The sequence below is a fragment of the Carcharodon carcharias genome, chromosome 22 (genome assembly GCF_017639515.1).
Source record: "Carcharodon carcharias isolate sCarCar2 chromosome 22, sCarCar2.pri, whole genome shotgun sequence".
NCBI lineage: Eukaryota > Metazoa > Chordata > Chondrichthyes > Lamniformes > Lamnidae > Carcharodon > Carcharodon carcharias.
Window position 1 is genome coordinate 67389881 of NC_054488.1, and position 13544 is coordinate 67403424.

General features: G+C 50.8%; 1 protein-coding gene across 1 annotated transcript in view; it reads right to left on the reverse strand.

Moving 5' to 3' along the window:
* Positions 1-10099: 10099 nt before the first annotated feature.
* The window catches only part of LOC121293973, a 217818-nt gene continuing 214373 nt past the window's right edge, over positions 10100-13544 (reverse strand). The window contains exon 19 of the mRNA XM_041217474.1: positions 10100-10934. Within this exon, the coding sequence (XP_041073408.1) occupies positions 10729-10934 (206 nt within the window). The 3' untranslated portion in view covers positions 10100-10728. The remainder of the gene's footprint in view (positions 10935-13544) is intronic.

A 13544-nucleotide genomic window follows, 5' to 3' on the forward strand; every position in this document is an offset into this window, starting at 1 on the left:
AATTGTCGGTGGGTGTACTGCCAACTCCCATATGCGCCCATCAACTGAAATATCACGCGAGTGCGCAATGGCGTTGGGACGCTCACGTCATTCTACGTTCATTCGAGTTGGGTGCACAGACACCTACGAGAGCAATATTCTGCCCGTTAAGTTTACTTAAAATATAGTCAGCAACAAGTACACATGTGCTTTCAACTCCAACTCTATCTCTACACTGACTGCGGAGGTAGCCCATACTACTGTCCTATTGGTTACTACAGATCATGTGATCTTCCCTAACACACGATTATTCTTAAAGGTACATTACACACTAAATAAAACCATAATTACTACAGGCTCTTCTCCTGTTTCAGCCCTAATCTTGTTTTCGCTTTTGATGTTTGAAGTGCGATCTCACATGTTATTTCTACTTCCATTGTATCAATCACAGATAAGGCCATCTCTGATCACTTCCTTGTAACAATCACCACCCACTCGCCCTTCCACATCACCAACCCTACCTCCCCCTGGAAAAATCTCACCTCCAATTCACTTAAAACTGCAATTTCAAAATTGCAATTCTCTCCAGTCTTTGACCCTCCAGTTGCTATAATATTTCTGCAGCTATTGATTTGCTCAACTACACCCTCACCTCTGAATAAAACCATTACTTCCTCTCACCCTCGCCGTTCCCACTGGTTCAGTTCTCATCTTCACTTCCTTAAGCCCGGGGGACACACCCCTTAAAGGATATTAACCAAGTTGTTTAGCTATCCATCGCCAGATCTGGCTAGACGACTTAAAACATTAATGGGTTCTACTCTCAGCTGTTAAAACTATTCAATATTCTTGAGTCATCCTGGAATGCAAAGATAACTCCCTGCTGCCGTGTGTCTTCTTAAACCACTCTCCCCTGTCTCTTCCACCCTCATTTCCAACAATAAAGTGTGAGGAGCACATGGAATTCTTCATTGCTAAAATTGAGACAATCTAATCAGCTGTCTCTGTCGCCTTCCTCAATTCCACTAATCTACCTGGCTACATCTCACTCATCTTTCTCCAGTTTCTCTCCAATCTCCCCTCGTGCCCGCTCTGTGCTCATTTGTCCATGAAACCCACCTCCTGTTCCCACTAAACAGCTGATCAGCCAACTTCCTTCCTGATCCCACATTAGCCAATATTGTATTTCTCTTTAGGTATTCTTCTTCAATGCTTTAAATCATCACCTTCTCAAAACCCTTTAAATCATCCCTATTCTCATAAACAAATCCTTGACCCCCTCAGTCCTTGTAAACTACTCCTCCATCTTCAAACCCCTCAACTTCAAACTCATCTTCAACCGCCCCATCTTCAACCCCCTCAACTGCCCTGTCTTCAACCCTCTCAATCACCCCATCTTCAACCCTCTCAATCACCTCATCTTCAACCCCCTCAACCACCCTGTCTTCAACCCTCTCAACCACCCCGTCTTCAACCCTCTCAACCACCCTGTCTTCAACCCTCTCAATCACCCCATCTTCAACCCCCTCAGCCACCCTGTCTTCAACCCTCTCAACCACCCTGTCTTCAACCCCCTCAACCACCCTGTCTTCAACCCTCTCAATCACCTCATCTTCAACCCCCTCAACCACCCTGTCTTCAACCCTCTCAACCACCCCGTCTTCAACCCTCTCAACCGCCCCATCTTCAACCCTCTCAACTGCCCCATCTTCAACCCTCTCAACTGCCCCATCTACAACCCCCTCTTTCCTCCCAAATCCAAATCTATCTCTCCCAGAACTCCATGTTTGAGACCCTGTGACCAGATTTCTGCCATAAAGTCACAATTGGCATCTTATCCGACTGTGACAAACTCGCAGGGAGTTTTCTCATCCTCAATGTGAAGCAAGGCAACCACTCTGACATAAATAAAAACAAAAAAACTGCGGATGCTGGAAATCCAAAACAAAAACAGAATTACCTGGAAAAACTCAGCAGGTCTGGCGGCCTCGGCGGAGAAGAAAAGAGTTGACGTTTCGAGTCCTCATGACCCTTCGACAGAACTTGAGTTCGAGTCCAAGAAAGAGCTGAAATATAAGCTGGTTTAAGGTGTGTGTGTGGGGGGCGGAGAGATAGAGAGAGAGAGAGGTGGGGGGGGGGGTGTGGTTGTAGGGACAAACAAGCAGTGATAGAAGCAGATCATCAAAAGATGTCAACGACAATAGTACAATAGAACACATAGGTGTTAAAGTTAAAGTTGATGATATTATCTAAACGAATGTGCTAATTAAGAATGGATGGTAGGGCACTCAAGGTATAGCTCTAGTGGGGTTTTTTTAATATAATGGAAATAGGTGGGAAAAGGAAAATCTTTATAATTTATTGGAAAAAAAAAGGAAGGGGGAAACAGAAAGGGGGTGGGGATGGGGGAGGGAGCTCATGACCTAAAGTTGTTGAATTCAATATTCAGTCCGGAAGGCTGTAAAGTGCCTAGTCGGAAGATGAGGTGTTGTTCCTCCAGTTTGTGTTGGGCTTCACTGGAGCAATGCAGCAAGCCAAGGGCAGACATGTGGGCAAGAGAGCAGGATGGAGTGTTAAAATGGCAAGCGACAGGGAGGTTTGGGTCATTCTTGCGGACAGACCGCAGGTGTTCTGCAAAGCGGTCACGCCGTTTACGTTTGGTCTCTCCAATGTAGAGGAGACCACATTGGGAGCAACGAATGCAGTAGACTAAGTTGGGGGAAATGCAAGTGAAATGCTGCTTCGCTTGAAAGGAGTGTTTGGATCCTTGGACGGTGAGGAGAGAGGAAGTGAAGGGGCAGGTTACATCTTTCGCGTGGGCATGGGGTGGTGCCATAGGAGGGGGTTGAGGAGTAGGGGGTGATGGAGGAGTGGACCAGGGTGTCCCGGAGGGAGCGATCCCTATGGAATGCCGTGAAGGGGGGTGAAGGGAAGATGTGTTTGGTGGTGGCATCATGCTGGAGTTGGCGGAAATGGCGGAGGATGATCCTTTGAATGCGGAGGCTGGTGGGGTGATAAGTGAGGACAAGGGGGACCCTATCATGTTTCTGGGAGGGAGGAGAAGGCGTGAGGGCGGATGCGCGGGAGATGGGCCGGACACGGTTGAGGGCCCTGTCAACGACCGTGAGTGGAAAACCTCGGTTAAGGAAGAAGGAGGACATGTCAGAGGAACTGTTTTTGAATGTAGCATCATCGGAACAGATGCGACGGAGGCGAAGGAACTGAGAGAATGGGATGGAGTCCTTACAGGAAGTGGGGTGTGAGGAGCTGTAGTCGAGGTAGCTGTGGGAGTCGGTGGGTTTGTAATGGATATTGGTGGACAGTCTATCACCAGAGATTGAGACAGAGAGGTCAAGGAAGGGAAGGGAAGCGTCAGAGATGGACCATGTGAAAATGATGGAGGGGTGGAGATTGGAAGCAAAATTAATAAATTTTCCAAAGTCCCGACGAGAGCATGAAGCAGCACCGAAATAATCATCGATGTACCGGAGAAAGAGTTGTGGAAGGGGGCCGGAGTAGGACTGGAACAAGGAATGTTCCACACACCCCATAAAGAGACAGGCATAGCTGGGGCCCATGCGGGTACCCATAGCCACACCTTTTATTTGGAGGAAGTGAGAGGAGTTAAAGGAGAAATTGTTCAGCGTGAGAACAAGTTCAGCCAGACGGAGGAGAGTAGTGGTGGATGGGGATTGTTTGGGCCTCTGTTCGAGGAAGAAGCTAAGGGCCAGCAGCACCGCCGTACCCTTTTTCAAAGCTGCGCGTGCCCCCAGTTTCATTTTATCCTTCGGCTCATCCGACGCCTCAACAAGAAACTTTTTCTCTTTCTCTCAAGTGCTAAGGAACGCAAGCTCCAACAACTCATCGACACCAACACCCATCTAGGACCCTCCAACCCTGCCTGTCCCTCCGTCCCCACCCCATCTTCCAATCCCAGCCCCAGCCGTGTATTCACTATACCCCCTGACCTTCCCCTCTCCGACGCTGAACGTTCAGTGCTCAGCAAAGGACTTAGTTTCATACCCTTACGCCCTCACCTCAATGAATTTCGGGCTCGGCATGAAACTGAACTCTTCTTCCGCCGTCTTCGTCTCTGGGCTCACTTCTTTGGGCAGGAGTCCTCTCCCAGTTCAACGGATCCTTTTACCCATCTCCAATATTCTCCCTCCACCTGGACCCCTCCCTCTGGATTCTTACCTTCTCTCGATCTTTTCATTGAGAACTGTCGGCGCGACATTAGTCGTCTCAATTTCTCTGTTCCTCTCACCCATTCTAACCTGTCTCTCTCTGAACTTACTGCACTCCGTTCGCTCAGGTCCAACCCTAACATTGTCATCAAACCCGCTGACAAGGGTGGTGCTGTTGTTGTCTGGCGCACTGACCTCTACCTCGCGGAGGCTGAGCGTCAACTCGCGGACACTTCCTCCTACCTCTCCCTGGACCATGATCCCACCACTGAACATCAAGCCATTGTTTCCAGGACTGTCACTGACCTCATCTCCTCTGGGGATCTTCCTCCCACAGCTTCCAACCTGATAGTCGCCCAACCTCGGACGGCCCGCTTCTATCTCCTACCCAAAATCCACAAACAGGACTGTCCCGGTAGACCGATCATCTCAGCTTGCTCCTGCCCCACAGAACTCATTTCTCGTTATCTTGACTCCATTCTCTCTCCCCTTGTCCAGTCCCTTCCCACCTACATCCGCGATTCCTCTGACACCTTACATCACATCAACAATTTCCAGTTCCCTGGCCCCAACAGCTTCCTCTTCACCATGGACGTCCAATCCCTCTACACCTCCATCCCCCACCAGGATGGTCTGAGGGCCCTTAGCTTCTTCCTCGAACAGAGGCCCGAACAATCCCCATCCACCACTACTCTCCTCCGTCTGGCTGAACTTGTTCTCACGCTGAACAATTTCTCCTTCAACTCCTCTCACTTCCTCCAAATAAAAGGTGTGGCTATGGGTACCCGCATGGGCCCCAGCTATGCCTGTCTCTTTATGGGGTATGTGGAACATTCCTTGTTCCAGTCCTACTCCGGCCCCCTTCCACAACTCTTTCTCCGGTACATCGATGATTACTTCGGTGCCGCTTCATGCTCTCATTGGGACTTGGAAAAATTTATTAATTTTGCTTCCAATCTCCACCCCTCCATCATTTTCACGTGGTCCATCTCTGACACTTCCCTTCCCTTCCTTGACCTCTCTGTCTCAATCTCTGGTGATAGACTGTCCACCAATATCCATTACAAACCCACCGACTCCCACAGCTACCTCGACTACAGCTCCTCACACCCCGCTTCCTGTAAGGACTCCATCCCATTCTCTCAGTTCCTTCGCCTCCGTCGCATCTGTTCCGATGATGCCACTTTCAAAAACAGTTCCTCTGACATGTCCTCCTTCTTCCTTAACCGAGGTTTTCCACCCACGGTCATTGACAGGGCCCTCAACCGTGTCCAGCCCATCTCCCGTGCATCCGCCCTCACGCCTTCTCCTCCCTCCCAGAAACATGATAGGGTCCCCCTTGTCCTCACTTATCACCCCACCAGCCTCCGTATTCAAAGGATCATCCTCCGCCATTTCCGCCAACTCCAGCATGATGCCACCACCAAACACATCTTCCCTTCACCCCCCTTATCGGCATTCCGTAGGGATCGCTCCCTCCGGGACACCCTGGTCCACTCCTCCATCACCCCCTACTCCTCAACCCCCTCCTATGGCACCACCCCATGCCCACGCAAAAGATGCAACACCTGCCCCTTCACTTCCTCTCTCCTCACCGTCCAAGGACCCAAACACTCCTTTCAAGTGAAGCAACATTTCACTTGCATTTCCCCCAACTTAGTCTACTGCATTCGTTGCTCCCAATGTGGTCTCCTCTACATTGGAGAGACCAAACGTAAACTGGGCGACCGCTTTGCAGAACACCTGCGGTCTGTCCGCAAGAATGACCCAAACCTCCCTGTCGCTTGCCATTTTAACACTCCATCCTGCTCTCTTGCCCACATGTCTGTCCTTGGCCTGCTGCATTGTTCCAGTGAAGCCCAACGCAAACTGGAGGAACAACACCTCATCTTCCGACTAGGGACTTTACAGCCTTCCGGACTGAATATTGAATTCAACAACTTTAGGTTGTGAGCTCCCTCCCCCATCCCCACCCCCTTTCTGTTTCCCCCTTCCTTTTTTTTTCCAATAAATTATAAAGATTTTCCTTTTCCCACCTATTTCCATTATATTAAAAAAACCCCACTAGAGCTATACCTTGAGTGCCCTACCATCCATTCTTAATTAGCACATTCGTTTAGATAATATCACCAACTTTAACTTTAACACCTATGTGTTCTATTGTACTATTGTCGTTGACATCTTTTGATGATCTGCTTCTATCACTGCTTGTTTGTCCCTACAACCACACCCACCCCCCACCTCTCTCTCTCTCTATCTCTCCGCCCCCCACACACACACCTTAAACCAGCTTATATTTCAACTCTTTCTTGGACTCGAACTCAAGTTCTGTCGAAGGGTCATGAGGACTCGAAACGTCAACTCTTTTCTTCTCCGCCGAGGCCGCCAGACCTGCTCAGTTTTTCCAGGTAATTCTGTTTTTGTTTTCAACCACTCTGACAGTTTGGGTTAAAAACAAAAAAACTGCGGATGCTGGAAATCCAAAATAAAAACAGAATTACCTGGAAAAACTCAGCAGGTCTGGCAGCATCGGCGGAGAAGAAAAGAGTTGACGTTTCGAGTCCTCATGACCCTTCGACAGAACTTGAATTTGAATCCAAGAAAGAGTTGAAATATAAGCTGGTTTAAGGTGCGTGTGTGGGGGGCGGAGAGATAGAGAGACAGAGAGGTGGAGGGGGGGGGTGTGGTTGTAGGGACAAACAAGCAGTGATAGAAGCAGATCATCAAAAGATGTCAACGACAATAGTACAATAGAACACATAGGTGTTAAAGTTAAAGTTGGTGATATTATCTAAACGAATGTGCTAATTAAGAATGGATGGTAGGGCACTCAAGGTATAGCTCTAGTGGGGTTTTTTTTATAATGGAAATAGGTGGGAAAAGGAAAATCTTTATAATTTATTGGAAAAAAAAAGGAAGGGGGAAACAGAAAGGGGGTGGGGATGGGGGAGGGAGCTCACGACCTAAAGTTGTTGAATTCAATATTCAGTCCGGAAGGCTGTAAAGTCCCTAGTCGGAAGATGAGGTGTTGTTTGGGTACCTGTCCTGTATCTGTAGGTCAGGAGGGTTTGGATAGATGATTGACATTGGATTAGCTACCAGCCCTCAGAAAAAGGGTATATTAAAAACTCAGGCACAGGGGTAGCTTACTGGTGTGGGGTCCTGGTGAAGTGGCAGTGCTTGTTGGCCAGCTGCCTTCTTCAGATGGACAAGGAGAAGGGGGAAGACTGAGGGAAGAGTTCCCTGACACTTCGACTAGAGAGCAGAATACAGTTATCACCAGCTACTGAGATCCACACACTCTCTGCTAGCTGTCTGTCTGTCTGTCTGTCCTCTGCGATCAGTAAACTGTGCTCAATGCCAATGTATACTTTCTCTGTCTAATTAGTTAATGCATCATATCTGAACTGTTGCTTCTTAATAAACAAAAGTAAACTATCTTAAAATTACTTGTGAATAGTCAGCTGTCTATCTTAGGGATCTGTGGGTCTGAATCCCAGAATCTTACACATGGAGTTAAACGCCAAATATCTCACAAACCACAGTCCATCTCAAAGTGAAATGTTCTCTTTTAATTGAAATCTATTCAGATTAACAAAGTGCAGAATCAGTAGCTTGACATTTCAGACAGTGAATAGGATGTATTATACCTTACATTAAAATTGCAGAAAGACAATGAATATAATGTGAACAAATCCATTTCCGACATCATCACTGAGAGAGAGACAAGTGAAACTGGGGCCGTGTGTGACAATTTTATTCCTAAATGTCCCAGGGGAGTGTGGGGAAGCGAGTTGATCATTCGCTGACTATCGGTGACAGGGGTGGGTAGGGGGTTGTTGAACTGTCGAGGAGAATTTGCTTGTGATCAATATTGGAGGAAAGGTGCTGGTTGGTCACTCCGTTATTATTGATCCCAAGGGTTACAACTCCACCAGCAATCCCCACCCTCAACTACCCCCCTCAACAATAAATGTTGAGGCTCTGACTCTTAGTTGAGATGGGTTGATGGCGGGGGGGGGCGGAGTTGATGGGTGGTGGGGGAGTGGAGGACAGGGAGGGGGCAGGATGAGTCCTGACTGAGTCCCAAACCTGGATATTGAATAGTTGCAGGCTCATTGGCAGCATCTCCAGATAGTACCCCTGGCCCCCTCACCCCTCCACCCCCATACCCTCCCCCTCCACCCCTAACCCTCCCCATCCACCCAACCCCCAGACCCTCCCCCTCCATCCCTAACCCTCCTCACTCCACCCAACCCCCAGACCCTCCCCCTCCACCCCTAACCCTCCTCACTCCACCCAACCCCCATACCCTCCCCCTCCACCCCTAACCCTCCCCATCCACCCAACCCCCAGACCCTCCCCCTCCATCCCTAACCCTCCTCACTCCACCCAACCCCCAGACCCTCCCCCTCCACCCCTAACCCTCCTCACTCCACCCAACCCCCATACCCTCCACCTCCACCCAACCCCCAGACCCTCCCCCTCCACCCCAATCCACCCCACTCCACCCAACCCCCAGACCCTCCCCCTCCATCCCTAACCCTCCTCACTCCACCCAACCCCCAGACCCTCCCCCTCCATCCCTAACCCTCCCCACTCCACCCAACCCCCATACCCTCCACCTCCACCCAACCCCCAGACCCTCCCCCTCCACCCCAATCCACCCCACTCCTCCCAACCCCCAGACCCTCCCCCTCCACCCCAATCCACCCCACTCCACCCAACCCCCAGACCCTCCCCCTCCACCCCAATCCACCCCACTCCTCCCAACCCCCAGACCCTCCCCCTCCACCCCAATCCACCCGACACCACCCAACCCCCAGACCCTCCCCCTCCATCCCTAACCCTCCTCACTCCACCCAACCCCCAGACCCTCCTCCTCCATCCCTAACCCTCCTCACTCCACCCAACCCCCAGACCCTCCCCCTCCACCCCTAACCCTCCTCACTCCACCCAACCCCCATACCCACCCCCTCCATCCCTAACCCTCCTCACTCCACCCAACCCCCAGACCCTCCTCCTCCATCCCTAACCCTCCTCACTCCACCCAACCCCCAGACCCTCCCCCTCCACCCCTAACCCTCCTCACTCCACCCAACCCCCAGACCCTCCCCCTCCACCCCAATCCACCCCACTCCACCCAACCCCCATACCCTCCACCTCCACCCAACCCCCAGACCCTCCCCCTCCACCCCTAACCCTCCCCACTCCACCCAACCCCCAGACCCTCCAGCTCCACCCAACCCCCAGACCCTCCCCCTCCACCCCTAATCCACCCCACTCCACCCAACCCCCAGACCCTCCACCTCCACCCAACCCCCAGACCCTCCCCCTCCACCCCTAATCCACCCCACTCCACCCAACCCCCAGACCCTCCCCCTCCCCCTCCACCCCTAACCCTCCCCATCCACCCAACCCCCAGACCCACCCCCTCCCCCTCCATCCCTAACCCTCCCCACTCCACCCAACCCCCATACCCTCCCCCTCCACCCCTAACCCTCCTCACTCCACCCAACCCCCATACCCTCCCCCTCCACCCCTAACCCTCCCCACTCCACCCAACCCCCACACCCTCCCCCTCCACCCCTAACCCTCCCCACTCCACCCAACCCCCATACCCTCCCCCTCCATCCCTAACCCTCCTCACTCCACCCAACCCCCAGACCCTCCCCCTCCACCCCTAACCCTCCCCACTCCACCCAACGCCCAGACCCTTCCCCTCCACCCTGAACCCTCCTCACTCCACCCAACCCCCATACCCTCCCCCTCCATCCTGAACCCTCCTCACTCCACCCAACCCCCAGACCCTCCCCCTCCACCCCCACCCTTCCTGCATCCCTGCTCTGATCGCCCTGCCTGGTCACCCCCCCTCCGACACTCCTCCCGCCCTGACACCACCCTCCCCCACCCTGACACTCCCCCATCCTCCAAACGCAAGCTGTCCTACACCCCCAGTCCTGAATCCATGCTCCTACTTTGCCTTGTCATCCCACCCAATCCATTAACAAACTGAGTGAGGCCAGGAATACCATCTGGTATTATGTAGAGCTCAGCGTTCCCCGATTAGGAAGGGAAATGGATGCCCACGGACTAGAACAGCAGGTCACTGGGGGGGCGGATCACTAACCCACTGAACTCAGCAGTAGCTTGTTTCCAAACTAATCCCCCTGGCACTCAACCAAACGTGAGAGTTAGGGAACCGAATCTGGGAAATGGAGCTGCCTCTCACCAGAGTCCTGTGGGATTGGACTTCACTGCTCTCACAGCCAGGCCATAATGGGAAACTGGGCCTCGAGCTCAGAGGGCACATGGAGAAGTGGTCCCTCCCTCAGCTATGACGTCAATCAACATCAGGAAGCACAATGTGGAGGAAATGGCCTTGTACTAATGCTTTATGTTTATTCGGTCATTGTGACAAAAGTGCCCAGAACACCTTCCATTACAAGTAAATCTTGGTCACTTTAAGATCCCCACTAACTCCTCTCACCTCCCTCAAGAGTCAAAGACACACAAATGGATTCTTTAACAAAACTTTTCCACATGTATTCATAGTTGAGTTTTAAATATTAACAGGCTTGACTGGTGCTGGCTGTTCAACTCCTGAGTGCCTCGGTAGGTCCAGAGTTTCCACAGGCTCCATCAAAGGGCATGAGAGTGAGGGCTGCCCAGACATCTGGCTCTCAGGGCAAGGACACAGGAGCGATGGATCGGCCAAGGACTGACAGTCAGCCTCTGAAGACAAACTTTGCTCTGGCATTACTGAACCTGAAAGGGGACGTGAAAGACAATTAGATTTTCCGGCTGCCTGTGTAGTGCCTTGTAACGATACTGCTCCTGCTAGAAAGAGAGGCATCTCAGAGCACAGATCAGAGCACAGATCAGAGCACAGATCAGAGCACAGATCAGAGCACAGATCAGAGCACAGATCAGAGCACAGATCAGAGCACAGATCAGAGCACAGATCAGAGCACAGATCCTCCCAGGTAAACCAACCTCAGTCACAGCAGCAATTGCTCCAACACAGCCGCCCGCGCAGAATGATCAGTGGGTCACAACTGTATAGAATAGCTCACATCTGGATCTGAGATGTGGAAATTCATTAGCACCCCCTCCAGCACCACCGACACACAGTAGCAGCAGTGTGTGTACCATCTACAAGGTGCACTGCAGGAATTCACCAAGGGTCCTTCAACAGCACCCTCCAAACCCACAACCGCTACCATCTAGAAGGACAAGGGCAGCAGACACATGGGAACACCACCACCTGGAGGTTCCCCTCCAAGTCACTCACCATCCTGACTGGGAAATATATCACCGTCCCTTCACTGTCACTGGGTCAAAATCCTGGAACTCCCTCCCTAACAGCACTGTGGGTGTACCTACACCACATGGACAGCAGCGGTTCAAGGAGGCAGCTCAGCACCACCTTCTCAAGGGCAAACATGTCGGACAGCTAGACCCTACTTTAAGTAGTCCCGAATAAGCATAGTTGTGTTAAAACATATCTTAAAATGATTAGCGGTTTAATCGTTTTATGTACTCCTTGCCCATTATAGTGTATTTTGTGAAAACTTCCAGCCTGTTAATTAGTCCAGTTAGCCAATCAGAATAACCCAACCAATAGACCAATCAAAATTAAATGAAAGGAAATAAAAAAGAAGAAAAATTTAAAAAATCAAAACCAGAAAATCTTGAAATCTGAAATAAAAACAGAAAATCCAGAAAGGCCAACTCTTTTACTGAAATAATTGGAGGGAGTTTGTGAGCGAGCAGAGTGGAAGAAACCATTCCCCAGATAGGGTGAAGCAGAATCTCAGTTGAGTTAAGCTCAGAGCCATGTGGGTGGGTGTCTGTCTCCAGGAAAGAAGAGTTTAAACATGTCCCATCCAGCGTCATGGATAAGGAGGCTGGAGATGGAGAACAGAGTGGAGCCTCAGGCCCTGCCCGGGAATGAGTGAGTGAGTGAGTGAAGGAGGGAGGGAGGGAGGCGGGGGGGGGGTGGGGGGCGCGTGAAGAGGCGGCCATTATTGGGGCAGGATTTGAATAAGGTCATAAGAAATAGGCGCTGGGGGAGGCCATTCAGCCCCTTGAGCCTGCTCTGCCATTCAAAAAGATCATGACTGATCTGATGGTGGCTTTAACTCCACTTTCCTGCCTGTCCCTATAACCACAACTCCCTATCAGCCAAAAACTTGTCTAACTCAGCCTTGAATATCAGCAAAGAGCCAGCCTCCACTGCTGCCTGGGGAAGAGTGTGTCAATACCATCTCTTTGAAAGGGTTCTCAAACTAGTCCTACTCACTCCTTCCATTTCCCCATTGCCCTTCAAATTTTTGACTTTAGGTTTATATCCAATTCTTTTTTACTGTTGAATTCTGCTCCCACCATCCTTTCCAGTGCGCATTTCATACTATAACCATGTGAATGTGTCACATGCAGCAGCTGCAAATCTCCCCGACCTCCCCAATTTCCAATCCCCATCCCCACTCCCCCATCCCCTCATCCAGTGACCCCTAGTCTCCCAATAATCCATTTGAGCATTCTTCAAAGCAAAACATGAGACAGAAGAGAATCCTCCATCCTCTATTCGAGTATAGACAGCTGGCATTGGATCCAGATGCAATGGGTGACCTGGGCATCTCCTGTGTCTTGTTGAACTCTGCGTGTTCCACAACACGATGCTGATCTGCCTTCAACAGCGTTGGATTTTGGACTTTAGATTGGTCTCATCTGCCCAGTCTGCAGGAATCAAATCCGTCTTTGCAAACCAGGGTAATCAATTATTTTTCATTCATTGATGGGATATGGGTGTCACTGGTTAGGCCGGCATTTATTGTCCATCCCTAATTGCTGTTGAGAAGGTGGTGGTGAGCTGCCTTCTTGAGCCACTGAGACCTGACAGCTGCCTTCACCTGGTTAGACCCACCTGTCAAAGTGGTCACTGGGGTGCGCTTGTTGTCTTATGTGAGTTGAGTGAAGGTGAGGACCAATACAGATGTGCCACTCCAAAGAGTGCAGTGAACCCATCTGTGAGAGGTGCTACACAAGGAGACAATGAACTCCACTACTCGAGGGCCCTTGGCCCGACCTCTCATAAGCACCAGGATCAGTTTGATGAAAACAATGAATAATCCAGAAACTACTGAAGGACAAGCATCATCTCTACAGAATTTACCGCAATGACAAGTCATTGGTATCCAAGCACGATGCCTACCAAAAGATCCGTAGGACTATCCAACGTAAGCTCAGAGAGATGCAAGATACTTGGCTGAATCAGAAAGCAGACAAACTTCAGTAATATGTTGACCACAAAGACTGGAAGAGGTTCTATTATGCTCCAAACTCCATCCACAGGTTCGTTCACAATCCTCACAG